The sequence below is a fragment of the Neofelis nebulosa genome, chromosome 13 (assembly GCF_028018385.1).
Source record: "Neofelis nebulosa isolate mNeoNeb1 chromosome 13, mNeoNeb1.pri, whole genome shotgun sequence".
Taxonomy (NCBI): domain Eukaryota; kingdom Metazoa; phylum Chordata; class Mammalia; order Carnivora; family Felidae; genus Neofelis; species Neofelis nebulosa.
In genome coordinates this window covers 86582983-86605324 of record NC_080794.1, presented here as the reverse complement: position 1 = coordinate 86605324, position 22342 = coordinate 86582983, and the positions used below count along the sequence as shown (strand labels likewise).

The following is a 22342-nucleotide window of genomic DNA, read 5'->3' as shown; positions in this document are numbered from 1 at the left end:
AAGTCCAACAAGAACCAATCGGTGCATCTTTTTTTTCCTCCCTTCATATTTTGAAATAAAAAACAAGTTGAATATCCTGACCAAAAAGAGAGGGGAAGGAGGTGGTATGGGGGGGAAAAAAAGCGTGCATCCCACTCAAATTCAGTATAATTCACTGCCAACAGTGCAAGTTTATATGAAACAATCAATGCCCAGCCGTATTAGCTGAACATTTGAAATGGTCAGAAGGAAGTTATTTTCTCTCCTCACCAACATGAGACCGAAAGAATGAAACTCCATGGGGTCTCTCTGCTTTCTCCAGGCTCGTACGTCAGACATTGCTCAGAAGAGTGTGCATATTTTTAGCGATTTTGCCTAGATTGCTCCAAAATGACAATTTTTAATAAGACAATGCTAAGTTTATTTTTTACCAAAAAAAAAAAAAAATCCCTCCCCTTTTTGGGCATAAAGAAGATGTGTTTTTACTAGCTGCCAATACTCACTGTAGCCTTTGAGAAACAGTTAAACATATTTCCATTTTTCTGTACCTAAGTGATCTCTTGGGGCAAGCCCATAAGCTAACTGTGTTTTGTTTCTTATGAATTACTCTCTGAGTCAAGAAATAAATAACTCAGGAAATCCACATTAAATGGGAGGAATGGGAAAACAGAGCATTTGTCTGGTGTGACACCACCTGTTTATTTCATTGGGCGATGGTGGCCATTCGGGAGGGAACTGGGACCGAAAGTGAAGTGCGTCAGCCTTGAACCCGGGAGAGGAAGGCAGAGAAAGCCAGCCGCCATCAGGGTCTCCCTCTCTGCGCATTGACTGCGGTCTGGCCAGCTCTGATTCAGGCTCTCTGTGTTGCTTGATTTATCCTTCGTTACTATTTTCGGGTGCCATGTGCTTCTCTTCAGAGGCCCTGGGGAGTCTCTCCAATTCTGATTTTCAAAAATAGTTCTTCAAAGGGCACAGCATTCTTAGAAGAAGATGCATACGGGACCATGTGTTTCCAACTGAGCTTGGTTTGACATGATTGAGGTTTGTACAGAGTGTCTGAGAAAACCAGAAAAATGATGTCAGCCAGGCAAGGAAGTGCCTCCAGCACTGAGAAGTAGAACCCAGAGCCTTTTCCACGGGAATCCTGCAATCTTGGAATTCACTTCCTTTCCTGACATGGAATCCTTGGAGGTATTTATATCTTCCCCAAATGATGTTTCCAGACCTTGTAATGGAAATGAGTGTCTGACTGGGGTTGGAGGGAGGGACAGGACTGACAGGGAGAGGCAGGGAGCGGAGGTGTCGTGTATCACGCGAGCCTGGCTCCTTCCTGGCCCCAACCCCACGGGGCAGCAAAGCAGGGATTCCTTACAGCCAGTGTCCCGAGAGTTCCTGTGCCAGTTGTCTAGAAACTGGAAAGCATCTCGAGGAAGGGGATTCTGCAGGCAGACCTCTAACTGGATCCCACACTTTTGTCCCGGTCCTTCATCATATATATGGAGCGCTTCAAACTGGCACTTCAATTGTGTTTATTTCCTTTACAACTCAGCGCGAAATCAATCCGTTTCTGGCTTTAGTCCAGTGACCACAGAGTGAGGGTTAAAGATTTGCTGCTTCCAGGACCTGATGGCGTCCATATTCGTGATGGTTGTATTAAATGAGTCCTAAGCAGGTTCCTTTTCTACGCCTTTTCGTAAAGAAGGGGAAAACGTATTCAGATTATGGCCAGGAAACAGCAAGTCCAAACAAGAATGGACCGTTCTGCGAATGCCGATGGCAGCCTCACATTGTGGAGGTCATGTGTGTCTTCTGCTTGCCAGCATTAGGCATCGAAGTATGGAAGCTGTGACGGGGGGCTCTAAAGCGTAGGATCGTGGGGCACCTGGGTGGCTCAGTCGGTTGAGCATCTGACTCTGGCTCAGGTCATCATCTCACGGTCGGTGGGTTCGAGCCCCGCGTCGGGCTCTGTGCCGACAGCTCGGAGCCCGGAGCCCGCCTCGGATTCTGTGTCTCCTCTCTCTCCGCCTCCCCCGCTTGTGCTCCGTCTCTCTCAGTCTCTCAAACATAAATAAACGTTATAAAAAAATTATTTTTCAACGTAGGATTGTTGAGATCGGCCTGTGTATGGACTGGCCAGGGGCTGAGGCCAGATTACTCACTCACTCACTGGCATCCCCCCACCACCCCCTGAACTGCCTAGAAGTTAGTATCATTAGAGATGTTTTGAGTGTTGCTGCCTTTGGCTTTCAGTGTCTTTTTTCCCCACAGCACTTTGACCACGTTCATTCGCTAGAAGACCCTGCTGGGGGCTCTGTCACCCAGCTGCCACATATAGAACTCGTGCACTGTTTGTCCGTTTGGGCTTCTCAGAACAGGTGATCGCACCCTCAGCTCAGCGCTGGCGTCGGATCTGGTTGTTCGGGGCATCTGCCCATGGTCCACCCAAATGTGAATCCAGGCGATGTCTCTGTCCTTACCATGGCAGGGCCGTTATTCCCTGAGATCTGTCCCGCCTGCCCTGGGCTGCTTGCCGTGATCAGACAAGAGCGAATGGGTCAACGACACAGGAGAAGTCTGCACACCCGTCTCATGAGCCCCCTAGAGCGGTTTCCTAGTGGGGGGATTTCTAGGCCGCAGATTGAGTTCGCATGTGCTTCTGTTGGGCATCGCTAAAGTTCCCATTTTTCAAGTCTTTGTGTTGGAAGTCTTTTCCCTTTAATAGAGGAGTTGAACCCTTCTGCATTCATTGATATGACTGATGTTTGATGGGATCTCCGTCATAATTTCCTAATCTTGTAATTTGCATTTTGTTATATTTGCTGTATTTCTTTCTCAGATACACTCTTGGCTCTTTTGTTTATAATATTTGGGGAGTATTTAAGAAGGTTTATATCTTTGTCCTGGTGGTTACGTCTGTACTTGTGCCTTTTAAAATGTCCTTAGTCCCTGGTCTGAGAATGGTTGAAGGCGGGTAGGAAAGGCCGGGAAACCAGGAGGCCGACTGTGGGAGTCTTTTAAGACTGTGCTTTCACATTCTTGTTCTTTTTTCTTTTTTTTTTTAATGTTTTATTTATTTTTGAGACGGAGAGAGACAGAGCATGAGCAGGGGAGGGGCAGAGAGAGAGGGAGACACAGAATCGGAAACAGGCTCCAGGCTCTGAGCCGTCAGAACAGAGCCCGACACGGGGTTGGAACTCACAAACCACGAGATCATGACCTGAGCCGAAGTTGGAAGCCCGACCGACGGAGCCACCCAGGCACCCCTCTCACATTCTTGTTCTTATGGGCACGTGGCAGGACCACGTGCCCCTTCCACTTGGACGTTATGCTTTGGCTAAAAATTTGAGTGATTCGAGGGCTTGTGAATAGAATTCCTGATGGGCCAGGGCAGACTGCCCACCCTCCTTTCTCCCAGCCTCGGTGGCCATGAAGCAGATGTCAAGGTGAGGTGTCCCCCAGCCTTCCAGAGGACAGCGATGGGCTGAGCCCGCGGGGCTGGCCCTCAGCTTGTGACTGTGCTGCACCCACCTGAGAATCGATTCAAATGCAGATGCTGATTCAGTAGATTTAGAGGCAGGGTGGGAGGTTCTGTGTCAGCAGTGATGGAGTTCCTTGACCACATTTTCAGCAGCAAGGTGCTGAGCCATACAAATTTGTGTGGTTTTTTTGTTTCACTTCCGTATGACCTAATCTGGTTGCTCTCAAAGTGTGGTTCGTGGGGGAGCCGCCTGAGTATGACCTGTGAACTCGGAAATGCACATTTCTGCGCTTGGTGGGTTGGAAACCCTGGAGCCGGGCCCCAGATTCTGGGTTTTAGCAAGACTTCCACGTGGCTCATGTGCATGCCACCAGCCACTCCAGACCCATACTTGAGAGATGGGGGTGGTATCATTTGGGACTCATGTGTCGCTTTGAGGAATTAGATGTCCGTAAAGCTGTGGCTTAAAGTGTAATGGTTTATTTTTGTGGTAAAGGAAGTCCAGAGGTGGGCAGTCTGGGGCAGGTCTGGCAGGCTGACCATGTCATCGGGAGCCCAGGGCTCTGGTTCTCTGCTCTACCTTCTTTCAGCTCTGACCCTCATTATTACGCTCACAGGATAGTTGCCAGGGCTCCAGGCATCACATCCACATCCCCAGTAAATGCCAGCTGAGCATCCCCTCTTGAGACCTTACAGGAGTTCTCACAAAGGAGTTCGCCTTGTATCTCACTGGCCAGAGCAGTAGCCTATGACACCAAAATCGTGGTGTTCGCTGGGCTCACTGCCATGTTGAACAAAATGAGGGTTCTCTAAGAAGAAAGACCCAAATGGAGATTGGGTAGGAAGCCAGCCATGTCTGCCACAGAGATGGTGGGGACTTGAGGTCTCGGTAACGAAGAATAAAAGGCGTGGAGGGAGCAGTGCTCTGTGAGCTGGGAGAGTTAGTGGATGCAGTCAGAGAGCAGGGCACTCTGGGTGCAGATACGTTCCAGGTTTGGAATGTGGTTGTAACAGGGGTGGCTGCAGTGGACGTGATGTCACTGGTTATGGAAGAGGAGGGTGACGGTCGTTGGTTACAGAAGTGATGGGCTATGATGGACGTGATGTCACTGGTTATGGAAGAGGACGGTGACGGTCATTGGTTATAGGAGGGGGGCTGACACGGATGGTCCTTGGCATGAGGGCAGGAATTTTGTTGTTTTCCCTGCCGCATCCCAAGTGCCCTGTAACAGTGCCTGGCATGTAGCAGGTGCTCAGTGAAGGGTTGTTAAAGAGGTCGGGCGTTTTCCTGGAGAGCAGGAAAGACTGTAAACAAACCTTGCTTTCTCCTCTCTGGAGTACTCGAGACCCAGATGGAGGTGATGCGGTGACACTCTGACCTAGAAGCCCCCAGCCCCGCCGCGCACGCGCACACGTGTGCCCACCCACGCAAGCGCACACACGCCCAGCAGGCATTTTCTCTGCAGGAGCCTTGGCTGAGATTCTCCTCTGCGGTTCCCTTTGGCACCTGGCAGATCAGCCAGATTTTTTTTTTTTTCTAATCAATTTTTTAACACGCAGCATTACCTGCTTGGTAATTGTCAGAGCCCCTGAGAAAAGCAAGAGGAGGAAGTGAGATGAAAGGCTGCCAGAATTAACAAGCGAAACAGAAAGAGTGGGCATCGACAGCCCTACGCACCCCCAGACAATACTGTGTGAATGAACCTATACTTTTATGTAGCAGTGGGTGATCCTGTCTGGTTATAAGTGAGATCCATAATAGAAACGAAAGAAATAAAGGGAAAAGTGTATTTCTCCCCTAGAAATGTGCCACACTTCCCAGAGAAAATCACTGTGAACATTTTTGAGTGACAGCTTGTCAGTGACTTTCATTTTATATATGCTTTCCTATATTTCAAATTGGATCATTTGTTGCTTTTGTAAATTGGCAAAAGCCTTGTTTAAAGGAAATGTGCCTTGGTGAGAAAATTATCTTCCCAGACGGTTGCTTTGGGGAACTTTAGCATCAAGTTTTAAGAAAAAGCTTAAAATGTGCTTGACCTGTGTTTCAGGAACCAGAGTCATGCTTTGGGATAAAGGAGTAAGGACAATCCAATAACCTGGGGCTGTCTTTCCTGAGCGTAGGGTAGAAAGGTGTGGTCGAATCATCACCTGGGACCTGTGTCTCTTGGTCATCACTTGCGCGATGTGTTACCTGTGTGTTACAGATAACAGACACGTTACGTGTGTGCAGGCACGTGTGTGTGCACATGTCTGTTTTCTTTCTGCCTTCCAGATACTTTTTGTAGGTACTGAGAGACTTTTGGTCATCAGCCTTAAGACCTCTAGGATTATGACAGAATTGGAAAAACAGTTCTGTTTATCCGCTGTTCTTTCTAGCTAGTCTCTGGGAGAGGGGGGCTATCAGTCATTTCTCTCTGCAGCGATTATCTGAGCCTTCACTGTAGGTGAGAGTTGCCTGCACAGTTCCCCACGTGGTATTTTGAAACTTGACCTTAGAACAATCGTAATGAATATACTGTGTTTTCCCCTTGTTCTCTGAATACAGAGGTCTTCAGAGATGCCTGCGCGGGCATATTTTGTTCTGACATCATATGGACATCGTAAGGTAACAGCACCTCTCCCCTCCCCCTCTGTGTGCAGATGTTCCAAAAAGGGAAGGCTCTTGTCATAGTTGGGAGCTGTTGCCTCCGGCTTAGGAGTCAGTTGCATTTCTCCGTTGCGGCCCTCTGCCCCGTTCTGTCTACTTCTTTGGGGAGAGACAGGGTTCTGATGTTTGATGCGTACAGCAGAGGGGACTGTTGACTGTCTAGGAAGGGCTAGCCTTGGCAGAAAGTCTCATTTCCGGCAAAGGAAAGGGCTCGTTCCTCCTCGTGTGTTTCCTCTGGCCCAGCTGTCTCAGGACACCCTTCACCCTTGCCCTCTGAGTCTTAGGTTGCTGTCTGTTCTCCTGGGCTCTCCTTTTCCTACCCTTTTCTCTTCCCCAAGGCAGCAGCGCTGGCTGGGCTCCTGCGGTGTGGACTGTCTCCACCCCCACCCTCGCTGGGGGAGCTGTTTATCTTATTTGCTGCCCTCCCCCTCCCCCTCCTGACTTCCTTCCTGGGCTGCAAGGGGTCCCCACAGAAACTTACCAGAAATTCGCGGAAACAGTTATTCGCTGATTTTGAAACCCGAGTCTGGATTGGGTGGGATGCGGGGTACCACGTAGAGACCCATGGCCACTTGAACCTGCAGCCAAAAGGTGAGGCCTTGACCCGTAAAAATTAGAAAATACCCACCAGCCTTGCTCATTGCAGAACGTTCTTTATTTTCTCCCTTGGTAGTGTCTCTGTGGGCCAGCAAGTGACTTGACTTTCATTCATTTCCCCTTCTGCGCATTGTAATTGGACGTAGGGGGAGGTTTCCTCTCTCCTGTGAAAGGAACAAAGCACTCGCTGGAGAAGTTGTGTGCCATTGGGTGCCTGTGGGATTGCCTCCCTCTCTCTGTAACAGTCTCTGTGTCCCAAAATTAGCATGCGTCAATGCAGAGGATGCCTTGTCGTTCCCCTCAGCAGCAGCCCCCTGGGTCCCTGTGCCAACACTGGGGACAGCAGTGTCCTACCTTGAAGTGAGGAGAGTCTGAGATGGACCCCACGGTGCCACTCAGGGTGGCTTTCCAGTTGATTGACGCACAGACCTGTTGAGCTCACTTCTTTGATTTCCAGTGAGATGTGGCCTCACGGGTTTGCCGGAGGAGAGCCCCCAGTGAGGCAGGAAGGTGAGCTCGGTTCACTGTACCTAAAATGCAGACATAAGGGCTCTAAAAAGGTGGTGATGGGGGAGGGCGGCCCAGGCTACAGTGCAAATGACATTGTCCTTTACGAGACCCTCAGGCCCGCCCGGCCATTGAGTTTAGAGACTCATATTTATGTCAGTGACCCAGAAACATCCACACGAGCTTCAGTTACTCCATTTCTAGGACCGAGTCATTTGTAATATGGTCCAACTTTTGAGGGGAGAAATATCACCACCAGGAACGTCGAAACAGGGGAGGAAAGGCATGCCTCGGATTCAGGGAAGCCGGCTTTGTCCAGAAATGTCTCCTTGGTTAATTGGCGGGGTCAGTCTGTTTGAAGAAGGCAGAAATGGGTGCAGAGGTAACCCTTCAAGAGGACCTTGCTGGGAGCTGGGTTCCACCTGCCACCCCAAAGCACCTCAGACAAAATCTAAACTAATTTGGAGATGAAGGACTCTAAATCGTATTGTATGTGTGACTTACCAGCCTTGGGCTCTGCAGTGTCCCTGGAGAGCTATCTTCCCTGGTTCATGTGTGTGTTTTCGTGTCTTTTCACTCTTCCTTTGCAATTCACTGATAGAATCTGGCTGCTATACTGGTTCTTCTCCTTAGCAACCACTGTCCACTTTCTAGCTTCTGTCGTGAGCCCAGTTGTCACAGGATTGTATGCAACAGGGGGCCAGTGGCTCAATGGGGCCTCATCTAAGAGCATAAAAGAGTATGTACTGCCTAAATATTTGGAAAGAACCAGTGGAGTGTCTTGTTCTATCAAATTGCTTCATTGTGATATTTTCTGCACAGTGGAGGTAAAGTGCCTTGGGGAAGGGACACCTTTTCTTCATTTTGTACTAAGGACAGGCTAGTGTACCTGCAGGGGCAGGTGGCACCCTTACCGTGGCCCAGACTCACGTCTCTCGGTTGGCCGTGATGCTGTGTGTGTCCGTGAGGCTCCCCCGCTCCCCTGCCTGCCCTGTGCTTGGGTCAGCTCAGAGCCCACATCCGAGAGGCATCCTGCTGTAACTCCCCCTGAGGCCCACAGTGACACAGGGGGCGGGCAGAAACAAAGTCCAGAGCAGCTCACTCCCCTGGCCCTCTCCCTGCCGGCCAGCCCTGCCTACTGCCCAGGCTGCGGTCAGCCCCTTGTCTTCCGTACTCATTCGTGGCTTAGCTCTGTCTCCCCCAGAATCCTGCCCCATTAGCTCTCGGGGAAGCTGTGGCCAAGCCAGCCTGCTGATCTCTCTGTTCCTGGAAGCTTTTGAGTAACAGGTGCTATGACAACCGGAAAACAGCCGGCCTTGAGCTTGCTATTGGTATTGGAGATGCATTGTTTATGGATACTGACACGGGTGGACAAATCCTCGACAAGACTTGGTGACTGCTGGGTGGGATCTTTGGTTACTTTCCGTTCACCTCCTAGAGCACGGCACGGTTCCGGATAGCTGAGTTTGTGGGATACTTGAGCTATAGAAGATCAACCCACAGGCTAATGCATTTTAGGGAAGGAAACAGAGGGAACGTTACTATTTCAAGGGAACCTGCAATACCCCAGCTCTTCCAAATTCAGGCTCAGGAAGGAGGCTTTGAGTTTGGGTCCAAGAAATAGAAATGCCTGTCAGAGGCTGCTGCTTTCTTCATGCTTCTCTTAAGACTCTTCAGCCAGGCAGAGTCTGCTATGTGTGGGTCATCACTGGGGTGATAGAGTTTAAAATTTGGGGCGTGAATCGAGAGCTCTCAGTCCAACCCACATTCAGGGCATAAGACAGAAAAAAGACGGCCTGTGCTTCCTTGCTTTGTGAAGGCCCACCGGAGGACAATTTCATGGCTGCTGATTGATTGTACTTTTCAGAATCCACAAAAAGAGATCTGATCAATAAGTTGTCAGGAGGGTCCTTCTTTGGCTGCGTAGTTTTCTCTTCTCCAGTAAACCAACTACATTCTATTTTCTGGGAGTCTCGTTAACTCTTTCAGGTCACAAGTGGACCACCTGACTTGCACAGAATGGTTCACATAAGAATTTACATTAGCGGCGACTGGGGGGCTCAGTCTGTTAAGTGTCCGACTTTGGCTCAGGTCATGATCTCAAGCCTCGTGGGTTCGAGCCCCGCATCAGACTCTGTGCTGACAGCTCGGAGCCTGGCGCCTGCTTCGGATTCTGTGTCTCCCTCTCTCTCTGCCCCGCCCCCATTCACACTCCGTCTCTCAAACACAAATAAAAAGAATTTACATTAAGCCAGACAGACAGGTAACTGATAGGTGGGTAGGTAGGTCATAAAGAGCCAGACGCCAGAATGCAAGGAACAGATTGGGAAGCACACTGCTGAGCATTGATTTAGTTCTTGGTTCTTTAGGAGACCTTCTCATGAAAGGAAGCAATGTGGAAAGGAGTAACTATTTTGAGACTCTTTGCTTATGACATTTCATACTTAAACAGAATGGGCAACATTCAGAAAGATACTTTCTGCACAAATTACAAAAAGCCCAACCTTTGCCAGAGGAGGCCATATGTCTTCTCTAAACGACAGGACCGACGATAACTGCCATTTTCTTAATACGTCCAATGTGCTGGGACCCAGGAGGGTGCTTCACTTCCTTCCGTTTGTTTGTGAGAACACGGAAAACTGGCCTCATCCCCCGTTGATTCGCTTGCCTCAGATGCCAGAGCCAGGGAGCACACGCAGGGGACCCTCTGTGCCCTGTGTTCTTCCTGCTGCCCTACACCGCATCACCACGCTCAACGTCTTCTCGTTGCCAGGGACACCAGGACTCGGGGACCGAGGGGCTGGAACGAATTACAGACAACTGAGATATTTTAAGAGAGGTCCCCGTTCTAATCAGTTCCAGGTAGTCATGGCCTTATTTCCTTTTTGTGTATGACATTGGAGAAAATATTGCTAGAACCTTCTAAGAGTCCTTATTACTCCAGTGGTTTCTAGGACTTTTTTTTTTTTCTCCCTGGTACACAAGGAGGTTTGGACACATGTTACTGGCAGCAGGGGCCCCCTCGCCCAGGTGGGGCCCTGCCCCTTGGGGGGCATTCACATAGCAAGGGGCTGGTGCCTGACGGAAGAGTCATTGCCTTATGTGAGATGAATACCTTTGAAAAATGTATAGGGTATTCCAAAAGCAAAGACGTAAACTAAAAACCAAGAGTACAAACCAGGCAAACGGTGGAAAGAAAGTCTCTCCCCCCACTCGCTGTTCCTGGTCCTGCACTGTCTTCTCCCAAGGTTTCCCGCACCTTCTGGGTCCTTCCAGGGATGTCCTGAGTATGTACGCTCTTACGAGCGGCAGCCTGATGCCCCGTGTGCGTTCTGCTTCGTTCACTTGATTGTGTATCTCTGAGACCATTCCACATCTAGACAAGAGCCTTTACCCTGTTCTCTTCCCTTGCTACGAAGGCTGGATGCACGGGGATTCAGCGGTCCCCTGTTGAGGGGCGTGAGGTGATTTCCAGACTTTTGGAGTTACGGTGTGGCAACAAGCACCATGTTGTACACATTTTCCATCCGCTGCCTTATTAGAAGTATCCCCGTGACCTCATCAATTACCTCCTACCTGTGTCCCTGCCGTGGTACACAACCTACATAAGTGTTTCTGTAGTCATAATGGGAGCTGCCATTTGTTAAGTGCTGGCTGTAATCAGGTTTGGCACTAAACACCTTACATGGATCATGATTTCTTTGTATTACCTCAATTTTAATGAATTTTATTTAATTTTAATTAATTTCAATTTTAATTAATATATTATATAAAAATTATGTAAATTGTATAAATGTGTGGTTCATAATATACATAGATGAACTTACTAATGAAAACAGATGAAATCATAGTTAGTGTTATACCTTATGATAGCATTACCTCGATTTTATAGATGGGGCCACATACCTTATCCGGAGGACAGGTAGGATTTGAACCCAGGTGCTCTGGCCCCACAGTCAGGGGACTGACACCCACTCTCGTGCCTGTTGTGGAGAAAGCCATTTGAGTTTTGAAGGGCACTAGCGAACAGTCTCTTTAGACCAAATGCGTGAGGCTGGTGTATATGCTTGAGCTCTTCAATGAGTTGGGGGGAAGTCCTACCCGGAATGGTGGTCACGCGCTAGGTGCCCACAAAAGCACACGCACGTTTGGCCACCGGCGGCTCCGGGGCTCCCGAGGCAGTGCTGCAGCCTATGTCCCTGTCTCCAGAAGAGGAAGGTGTGCAGAAGCCAATACATTTGATGTGCACTTGTCAGATGTGGGTTTTTTAATTTTTTTTAAGTTTATTCATTTATTTTAAGAGAGAGAGAGAGAGCACGCGCGCATGCAAGTGGGGGAGGGGCAGAGAGAGAGGGAGAGAGAATCCCAAGCAGGCTCTGGGCTGTTAGCGTAGAGCCCCATGCGGGGCTCGATCCCACAAACCGTGAGATCATGACCTCAGATCAAGAGTCAGAAGCTCAACCGACTGAGCCACCCAGGTGCCCCTCGTCAGATGTTTTGAACACAGCTCTCATTTTATTTTTAGTAGAAACAAAAGTATTTTCTGGAAGCAGCAAGAAGCAACAAGGAGAAGCACGTACAACCTTGTCTGCTCCCCCGGTGGCACAGAACCTGGTTAAAGATTTCCTTCCCGAGGGGTGTAGCTCTCCAAGCAACACCTGTCAATCTAGCAACTTCTCTGAGCCCTCAGAGAGTCGACAGCAAAGCGTCCTGAAATCCAGAATCCTTTTTCCTGGGTTTTTTTGCCCCTTACAAGATGTATGCACCTCTCCACAGGAAGACAATGGTGTTCAGGTAGAAAGAGAGTTCCCCAAAGGTAAGGAGCAAGGGAGGCAGGGTTGAGACGATGCCTCCTTGATATGCGTATGGAAAATGGTATGACGTCTTCCTGAGCCTTGGCTCATGCGAGCTCACCGTACAAAGCTGTCCCTTCTCCACTATGTGAGTTGAGAACAAGCAGAACCAGCAGGTTTCTGTGGTGGGTGCGTTCTCCCTCCTAAGCATGGAGAAGACAGCCCCGTGTGGGTCAGGCATTCCAGCCATACTGTGCGTGAGGTCAGTAAGGAGGAGAGCCACTCCCGGGTATGGGGCAGCCTCCCAGGCTTAGCTAAGGAAGGGTTGAGATGCTGATGTGGCCGCTCTGAGGTCCCCCAGGCTGCCTGTGGTCCCCTGTGACTGACTAACAAGGATGATGTCTGAGGGGTGCGGGCCCCCCATGTGCCTGGGACCCAACAAGCACGAGGCCAGGTAACTCCCAATGTGAGCCTCGCGAAGATGAGGGAACCTAGAATCCCAACCAGGCCATCCCTTCTCTAAAGGCCAAGCGGCTGACCCCTACGCATGCGGCCGTGAGCACTGAAATATAAAAGAGTATAAGGATAGAATAGAATAGAAAAGAGATCTGTGGTGCCCGGTTTTCAGTGGGAAAATTTAGATTTCCTATCACTAGAGATTTTCCAGAACAGCTATGGAGGAGGACGGAAGGAAACCCACTGGGTTATATCGCTTTGGGATATGAAGGTTAAAATGGGTTTTGTAATTGGTAGAAAATAATATCACTTGGGAGCCAAGTTAATCCCTAGCTCTTCATTAATACATTAAAGAAGCATCTATTAAAGCACCTACTGTGTGCCAGTCACTGTGCTTGGTGCTCCCTGCCCTCCCAGCACCGTCAGTCCAGTGCTGGAGACCTATGTGTGGCAGAACTTCCAGGAAGCTGCAGGTGGGCACAGGTGCCCCCGGGAGGGCCTGGACAGAGCCCTCTTCCTCAAGGAAGATGATTCTGAGCAGGGGTGTGAAAGCTGATTAGAGGCTTACAGATCAGACTTAAGGGTAAAGAGCATTGCAGACTGACGGCAAGTCACATACAAGCCAAGGATTGCCGGAAAGAGCCTGGTCGATTTGGGGTCCAGGGGCCCAGAGTACAGGGGAGGGGGGAGGGGCTGAGTGTGAGTCCCAAGTTGGAAAGTCCTCAAAGCCCACCCAGGGAGTGTGATCTGAGGGCGGGGCCAAGCCCTTGAAGGGGCAGAGATCTAATTAGATTTGCTCTGAAGGAGACCCTCTCCTGGACAGTGGGTGGGGGGCAGAAGGGAGAGGGCCAGTCTGGGGCCGCTGAGGCCCTACCAGGGAGGAGCAGAGACTGTCCCTGGGGAGGAGAAGGTTTTCAAGATACAGTGGACAGAACGCTCTGGTGAGCTCTCTGGAAGAAAGATGGGCCTGCCCAGCCCACCCTCGGGTTGCTGGCTCCGGTGGGTGGGGTGCAGGTGGGGACGGGTGTGAGGCCCTGTGGCTTCCCTGTGGACGGGGTGAGCCAGAAGAAAGTTCACAGCCAGAAATGGGAACGGCGTGGTGGAAGGCATAATTACCTCCCACGGGGTGGGGTGGGTATCCATGCTGGTCGGCGAGGCCTAAAGCAGGAAGGGGGCTGCAACAAGGAAATCCTCCAGAAAGAGCAAGAGAGAGAACGACTTGAGGGCCGCTAAGTAGTGTGTTGTTGGTCGAGAATCAAAGGCAATCGTTGGAAGTGGAATGCCTACCAGGAGCCAGCTACCGAAGTCTGATCTGCCCGCAGGACGTGCGGGTTTTAGGGAACGGGTGGATTTCGAGTAGAGGGAGGACAGCGGGTCCAGGCCAGAGAGGATCCAGGCGTGAATGGTGGACGCCACAAAGGCTTCCGATGAGAGATTCCAAGGCCCATGGAGATGCCTCCTGTGGCCACGGGGGAGCCTCCCAATGGCTGCCTCTCCACTCCCAACAGAACCAGCTCCTCCTGGGCACCTGGGCTGCCCCCGGGGAGAGATACAGGGTGAAGACGACCCGGTCTAGCCCTTGAGGAAGTCAGAGGCTCGTGGGGTTAAAACATGCTGTCATGACCCCACCCCGCCACCCGTGCTGCCCCCCGTGTGTGAAGTATGTTCTTGCTGCGGGAACACAAGAGTTGGGGGGATGGAACCTGCCTTGGGAAGAGGAGGCCTTCGTAAAGACTTGGGGCTCAGCCTGGAGGTCGGAGGTCACTGGGTGCAGAATCAAAGGGGCTCTGTGGCCGTAGGAGGGGGTGCGGGTGAGGAGCGAGTAAGACGCTGCAGAGCTTCAGAATTGGGGAGGTCTGGGGGGGGGCTGTGTATGGGGACAGTGTGGCGGGGGTGGGGGAGCTCACACAGGAAGCACGGCCTAGCACGAGACTGAAGGGGCGTTGTGTCCCTGGTGGCGGCCTTGGTCGGTGAGCGCTCGGTGAACATACGTTAATCCCTCCTTCCCCACGCCAGAGGCTGCCCTGTGAATCAAGGCCTCCCCTGACCTCTTCCACAGGGGGGATGTCGAAAGGGCCGGAGGAGGTGGCCAGATCCAGCACTGAGAGAGAGATAATTCCAATTATAAATGGGAAGCCAGTGGTAGTCCCTGGCAAATGAAGGGGGAGGGATAAATAATTGAATACTGCTTTTCCGTCTTACATCATTAGTGTAGCAGACAGAAGATAAATTAATACGCTGCCCCCAAACGACTGAGCTGTGATAATTGTACACACTTAATGTGAAGCACAGAGTGGAAAAGTTTCTTTTTCTTAGGAACAAAGGCGTTTTGAACCCTGGAAGCCAGGGGACTACCTCCATGGGGTAATTAACCGGTCGTGAAGTCTGGCTGCCTAGAGACCTTCCTCCCTGTGACCAGGGTGGCTGGGGGCATCTAGGGAGGCACGATCTCGTCAGCTTCACGAGGCCCATTAGTGACCTACTGGTGTCTCTCTTCTTGAAATTGTCTTCTGTGTCTAATGGCACCGAGAAGCCAGGCAAAAATCCTGCTGCCCCTCTAAATGGAATTCTCAATCTTCTCTCCCAGGAGATTACAAGTGCTGCGACTTGGTTGTAAAAATAAAGGGGTGCAGGAAGAGGGAGGAGCCTGAGCCAGCACCCCCCGAGCCGGCGCCCCCCGAGCCAGCGCCCCCCGAGCGACCAGAGACCCCTGACTTGTCAGAAGACTGTTCTGAGTATCAGCAAACACCTGCAGGTTCCTTGACCTTGCAGGTAAGGCCTTCCGTGCACCCCAGCTTGATCCCCACCAAGGGCAGACCTTTCCCCGGGGAGTGCGTGGGGGGCCCAATCTTACTTTCGCTTCTGACCCTGGAGCCTTGACCCCACCCCTTCATAATGGCTCTATGACTCTGGCCAGGTCCCCTAACCTCTCTGGGCCTCCGTTTCACGGTGTGCGTAATGGAGAAACGATACCTATTCCGCTGGGCTAGAGTGAAGATTGCGTAATATCCACAGTGACAATGGTCACAGCCATGACTGCATTTATTGAGAGGTTTTGAGTGACGCTGAGCGGGCATCTTCCCAGCACCCCTAATGAAGCAGGGGTCCCTACAATCCCGTCTGCATGTGAGGACATTCGGCTTTGGAAAGATTGAAGAGGTTGCTCTAAATCACACGGCCACAGGCTCAAGGATATGAAAGCTTTCCTTTGGTGTCTCTTTCTGGTTGTGGTCGTCGAAGTAATATGTACACTTTTTTTAAAGTTCAGAATTAGAGATATGAACATGAGAAGGGCACACAAATAAGAGAAAGCCTCTGTTAACGGCACATCACATAGTGAGGCACACCTTCTAGGCAGGCACTTGATACGTTATAAACCTCCCTGCAGATGTGGACATGGTGCCACCGGCTGGTCCCTGCACCCCTGGGGCCCTCGGTAGGTCCATGGCGGGAGACTCTGGATGCCCCCAAAGCAGCCACGCTGGGCCCTTAAGCTGTCCCCAGAGGCTATCTCTGCAGGCCCCGGTGCGTCATAGAGAACGACCAGCCGAGAAGATTCCTTCCCGGGCACAGCTGCCAGGGCCACATCCATGACAAAGATGGAACCTGAGCTGCCCTCCCCCGGGAACCCGGGCAGAGGAGGAGTCGGGCAGAGGAACGGGTCAGACACAGCAGCACGTCCCGAGGGCCTTTGCTGAGAACCTACTATGTGCAGAGCTCAGGGTAGTGGCTGCGAGGGGTACGGTGGGGGTAAGACACTGCCCCCGCCCTCCAGGAGCTCACGGCCCGGCATGGCCAGCATTGTGTGCAAATCACTTGTACAAGGCGGTCTGTGAAGTGCCGCAATGCTCAGGGTGAACGGGGAGCCCCAGCGGCTGGAACTCTGACTGACAGGCGTGGCTGGCGTGTTACTCCAGGCCCAGGAACCACCTGGACCGAGGTGATCAAGGAGTAGCAAGTTAAGAGCACGAAAGGCAGCGTGGGAAAAACGTAGGGGTCTCTCAGCTGAGGGTCACTGTGGGATCCGCCGGTGAGCCTCAGGTTTTCTATCTGTCAAATGGGAATATATTCCCTGCCTTTCAGAAGCAATGTGGGGATTCCCCGACACAGTGAAGCCACATAAACCATCAGAATGCAGCGGCGGTGGTCACTCTTTTCCAGCAGACCTGGGGAGGTGGCTTAGTGCACGCGTGGAGCTGGGAGGACAGTGAGGGATGTGGCCGAGCTGGAAACGTGGGCATGCTGACCCCGTCTCTGGAGCTTGCAGGGCCGTTTTGCATAGGCAAAGATACCTTGCCAACATTTTCTTCCTGGAAGGAGACGCTGTTCCCGTTAGCCAAGATTACTGTTTCTGCTCAACAGGCACATATTTCACGCTGGGTGGATGATCTAGGTCTGTGCCTGAGGTTTCCAACCCCCAGCAGAAGCAAGTGACTCATAATGCCTTCATTCCTTCCCCACCCATGGAATATGGACTTTAGGGCCCTCAGGTTTGGGTCTGTTGGAAATCGAATGAGTTGACAGGGAGAAGGAATGCCTTTGCACTCACAACCTCACTGCCGGTTGGCAGTCATGCTTGACGCTGGCCAGGACTGACCACCAGGCCCTATACCATCAACACGTCTGTGACGGTCTTTACACGAGGCCCTGGAAAAAAGTTGTGGTGTGCTTGCACGCTGGGGCTATCGGTCTTTGAGCATTGTACTTTTTTTTTTTTTTTAAAGAAGTTTATTTATTACCTTTATTTTTGATCAAGAGAGTGAGAGCAGGGAAGGGGCAGAGAGAGAGAGAGGGAGAGACAGAAAGACTCCCAAGGGGGCTCTGCACTGTCAGCACAGAGCCTGATGTGGGGCTTGGGCTTACGAATCGTGAGATCATGACCCGAGCTGAAGTCAGGTGCTTAACCAACTGAGCCACCCAGGCGCGCCCCGAGTGTTGTACTTTTGATCAGCTTCTTGACCAAATCAGAAGGATATATTGCCGTTCTGGGTCACTTCTCTTAACAATAAGATGTTCTCTCGCTGCAAGTAGGAAGCGCTGGAGGTCCGTAAACCCCAGTTCATCTCTCGCTCACAAGAACGGCTGAAGAAGCTTGAACACGTGATACAGCAGAGAAAAGCCCAGCGGAAGGAGAACCTAGCACAGAAGCAGAGTCTCTTTCCTGTCCGCGCCAACAAGAAGCAGTTCACGGTTCCCCACCCTCTGAGCGGTAAGCTGCAGGTGGCTTGGGGGGGCGGGGCAGGTGGGACGGGTGGTCTGGGAGGACCAGGACCTTCATCCAAGGTGATGATGCACGTGATACCCCTGACACGCACAGGACTCGGGTTTGTGCCGCACATCCAAACCTCGGTGTTGTCCTGAAGCCTGCTCTGGGAGCCAGCCCGTGGCGGGAGCTGATACAGGGTGCTGAATTCAGCAGAACCAGCTTGGGACACAAATTTACCACTACAGCTGGGAAGGAAGCCACATAACTCTAGCAGCCAGGGTAGCAAGTTCAAATTCTTGGCTCCTAACAGACATTTGCGAGAGATCCCCTTTGCCCTTTGTAGATTGCAAAACAGATCTCAGGGTGAGAGGTTGACTCCAGCTTGTCTACATCAACATTTGTCATCCTGAAACCCCCTTTCCTGCTGTGAGCGCAGAGCGCGGATGGCCAGCTTCCCCCCCCCCCCCCCACGGTGTAGCCAGTGTCAGTGTCAGGCTGGCCCTGTGAGGGGCGGCACTCGAACGCTTATTAGACAAGGGGTTCTCCGGAATCTTCTCTGGGCCGGGCACCATGCTGGGAGGTGGGGATAGCACAGTGAGCCAGACTAGATTTGGTCCTTCCTTCACGGAGCTTATAAACAGACTATTAAACCAGCAAGAATAACAGGAAGGGTTGAGGGCCACAGTGGAGACATCGGAGCCCATACTGATGGCCTACCAACTCAAATCTTAAAATCTGGAGGCCTGGGGAAACCTCCATTTTATTCCTTTGGATAGAGGAACAAGATCTTTCTTCCTAGGAAAATGTTCTGGCCCCCAGGACACCAGGGGTGTGAAATCATGCATATAAATCTGGATAAAAGTCCTCTAGGGAAATAACCATATTCAATAAAATGCAGCTTCGCAAACATTACCAAGATCCTGCAGGGGAGCCTGGGCGACGGAAGACACAGGGTGTTATCCCAGAATTCCTGCTCACCTCCGCAGTCCCCGTGGTCAGGCTATCTCCTTCATCCACCCGGGGCACTGTGGGTCCTAAGACCCAGGCAAGGATGCATCCTTCTTGTGGTAGAGGATTCAGGAAAACACCTGCTGCTCTTTCCCAGTGTGCTTAAAAAAAGAGAAAAAAAAAAAAAGTCGACAAAATGAATGTGCGGAAAGTTCCCGTCTTTGAACATGTGTCTCACATTTTCAAGCTGCCTGGCAGATCCAGGCTGCATTTGGGCGTGTTCCCCCAGGGACCAGAATCTCTGGCTCAACAGAGAGAAACCTAGGTTCAGTGCAGACTTCTCAAGTTACTACAAGGAACCAGCCATCGGCCACCAGTGGGAGGCCCCCCCCCCCGCCCTAGGGACTTTGACGTCTCCCCTTGTCTGGAGAAGGGCTACGGGGGTGCTCATGATGTGCGGGCCGGCTGGCCTTGATAGTTTTGAAGATCCTGCTTGTTCAAAATGGTTAAGTTAACAAATATGTTGCCAACAAATATAGAGCAATGCCACTGGAGAGCTCAACAGAACCACATACAAAAGATGTCATCCGATCAGCTTCCTTTTTAATCAGTCCCGTCCTTTGCGTAGGAAGAGATGGAAGGCCAGAGACACTCAGGAGCTTCTTCTGGGCGGGGCTGTTCAGCAGCAGTAGAGCTGGGGTTCTCATCCTCGGGGCCAGCTACCTACTGGCTGTGCCACACTGTGGGTGCCGAATGGTCTAGAATCACCATCATCTCAAATATTAGGGAGATGCCCGTTGGTCATCCCTAGGGCTGCTTTAAGAAGTGACCACAGGCCGGGGGCGCCTGGGCGGCTCAGTCGGTGAAGCATCCGACTTCGGCTCAGGTCATGATCTCAGGTTCGTGAGTTCAAGCCCCGCGTCGGGCTCCGTGCTGACAGCTCAGAGCCTGGAGCCTGCTTGGGATTCTGCGTCTCCCTTCTCTCTGCCCCTCCCCTGCTTGTGCTCTCTCTCTCTCAAAAATAAATAAACATTAAAAAAAAAAAAAAACCTTTAAAAAAGTGACCACAGGCTGGTTGGCTAAAATAATAGGAATTTAATCTCTCAGAGTCTGGAAGCCAAAAGTCCAAAATTAAGGTGTCTAAAATGATTGGGTTTTTTTGGACGCTCAGAGGGAGAATTCATGGCTATGCCCCTGTCCTCGCTTCTGGTGGCTTCTGGCAATCCTTGGCTTACAGATGCATCACTGCTTTCTCTGCCTCCATTTTCACGTGGTTTTCTCCCCTTGTCTATGTGTCTTTGCATGCACATTTCCTCATCTTAGAAAGACATGAGTCACTGGATCAGGATCCACCCTAATCCAGTATGACCTCATTTTCACTTGCATACTTCTGCAAAGACCCTATTTCTGGGTTAAGTCACAATCACAGACTAGGTGGGGGGTGAGATTTGAACATATATTTTTGGGGAGACGTAATTCTACCCACTACAGTATCCAACTGTGGTGTTTTCCCCTAAGCAGGTCTCCTTACAAGGTCACATTAAATGAAATATATATATACTTTTTCATTTAGAGAGAGATAGAGAGAGAGAGAGATCGAGTGAGGGAGGGGGCAGAAGGGGAGAGAGAGAGAGAGAGAGAGAGAGAGAGAGAGAGAGAGTCTTAAGCAGGCTCCATGCTTAGCTCAGAGCCCAATGTGGGGCTTGATCCCAAGATTCCCCGGGATCATGACCTCAGCAGAAATCAAGAGTTGGACGCTCAGCCTACTGAGCCACCCAGGCGCCCCTAAATGAAATCTTTAAAGGATATTTAGATCATTTAAATATTCAAATATTCAAAATATATTTATAATTTTAAATCTATACATTTATGAATATATTTAAATATTCACAGGAACATTTTAAAATCATGTGTAATAAAAGGTGATCAGACCCAGTCCACAGCTTTAAATCACCGAAGCACCCTTTGAAGTCCCCCAGTTCTGAGCTCGCCCCAGCAGCTAGGATGCCGTGGGCAGGACTTTGGGGCATGGATCTTATGGCCGTTCTGCCCGTCCCTGCGGTATTTATGTGTCGATGAGAGCTTCAGGCTCCTGTTTGTTTGTGTTGGGTCAGTGAAATCAGACAACTTCTGAAACCAGAGCCTCGTGTGAGCTGGGGCAAGTGAGAGGAAGTGTTTAAGCCCCATGAAATGAGTCTCCAGCGCACATCTTGCCTTCAGCCTGTCCGCTGGCAAGATGCTAAAAGTGAGATGAAAATGGTTTTCTTACAGGCGAAATTAGTTAACAGGTCATATGCGTGCACAAACTCCAGCTACGGCTTCAAGACGGCGGTTAGAAGGAGGACTCGGGTTTGCTTTCTGAGCTGGGGTCGCTGCCTCCCGGCGGGGTCTGCCCAGGACAGGCCGGAGAGGCGCGGGTGGGCGCTCTGCTGGCAGAAAGACACCCGCTCCGGCAGGGGCCGCCCCAGGAAGCGCCTGACCTGCAGGGACTATTACGGCGAAGGCCGGGGGGGCCAACGCGGCTTCCTGTTGACCCTTGGATTCTGAGCAGTTGTGAAGGCTCAGGGCGGGGACAAGCGTGTACGTGCATGTGTGTGCACACGTGTGTGAGCGTTATCGGGGCTCCCTCTTTGTAGACGGGGATTTTCGTGGACAGCTGAGACTAGAGAGCGACAAGGAAGTGGCATTATAAAGGCCCTGCCTACAGCCCGGCCTGTCTTTACGGTCTCACCAGCTGGAGTTTGAATTCTCAAAGTGAGGACGCGTCCGCTTGCTCGCCGGGAGCCTCCTGGGCCACCTCTGGGCGGGCTTTGGCAAGTGACATGAAAAGCCTTTTCATCCACCTGTTAGTAAGCCTTTCTCGAGAACCCGCTGTGTGCCCGGTACAGTCCCTGGTCTCACGGGCCTCCCCACCTCGTAGGGAAAGGGTGCAGGCGATACTTGGGGCTGGGGGTGCCTTCTGATGGGGAGACCTCGGAGCCGCGCTTGGATAGGTAGAGACCGCGCACGGTGGTGCGGGGTGGGGGTGGGTGAGGGTATAACGTCACAGCAGAGAGAATTGTCAGGGTGTCAGTTTGGCTAGGACTAGACTGCCAAGTGGGGGTGCGGATCGAGGGGGGGGTGACCATAGATGCCGCTTCCAAATTGAACCTCATTTCGAGGTCGGAAGCCCCAGGCGGGTCATGGTAGGCAGTCCCAGGGCAGGGCAGTGGGATGCGGGATGATGGCAACTGGGCAGAATGGATACACTGCGGTGACTGTTGAAGTGTGGAGGAGAGAAGGTGAGAGAAGCAGCCGAAGGAGGAAGGCAGGAATCAGGCTTTGCTCTCGGCCTCTGAGGGTACAGACTCTCCCGTCTAAGGGCCTCCCCCTCCCTTCCCCCATCAGGGCTCTTTTGCCCACGTCACCATGGTTATCTAGGCTGTGGACCATCATCCCCATGCAGCTCCCTGGGTCCCGGGGGTTGGTCGTGTTCACGGGCCGACCCTAACTGGGGAATTGGAATGTTTCAGAATTAGTCCCTGCTTCCCCCTTGCAGAATGAATCTGGGGCGGGACGAACTGAAAGCATCGGGTATGGCGACCTCAGACATAGGGTGGGGTAGGTGGGTTGGCACCCACAGGCATAGACAGCACAGAACCTATAGCTCGTAGGTGCTCAGTCGGCGGCAACCCTCCCTATCCTCTGTGGACCCAGCCCAGAGCCTCCTGGATTTCACCCCTGCGACT

General features: G+C 51.5%; 1 protein-coding gene across 8 annotated transcripts in view; it reads left to right on the top strand.

The window, feature by feature from the left end:
• C13H10orf90 (chromosome 13 C10orf90 homolog) overlaps window positions 1-22342 on the top strand; it is a 266729-nt gene that overhangs the window by 231705 nt on the left and 12682 nt on the right. For all 8 annotated transcript variants that reach the window (XM_058698098.1, XM_058698097.1, XM_058698104.1 and 5 more), the window contains 3 exons: window positions 11737-12027; window positions 15048-15232; window positions 17492-17669. In XM_058698098.1, the coding sequence (XP_058554081.1) occupies window positions 11737-12027; window positions 15048-15232; window positions 17492-17669 (654 nt within the window). The remainder of the gene's footprint in view (window positions 1-11736; window positions 12028-15047; window positions 15233-17491; window positions 17670-22342) is intronic.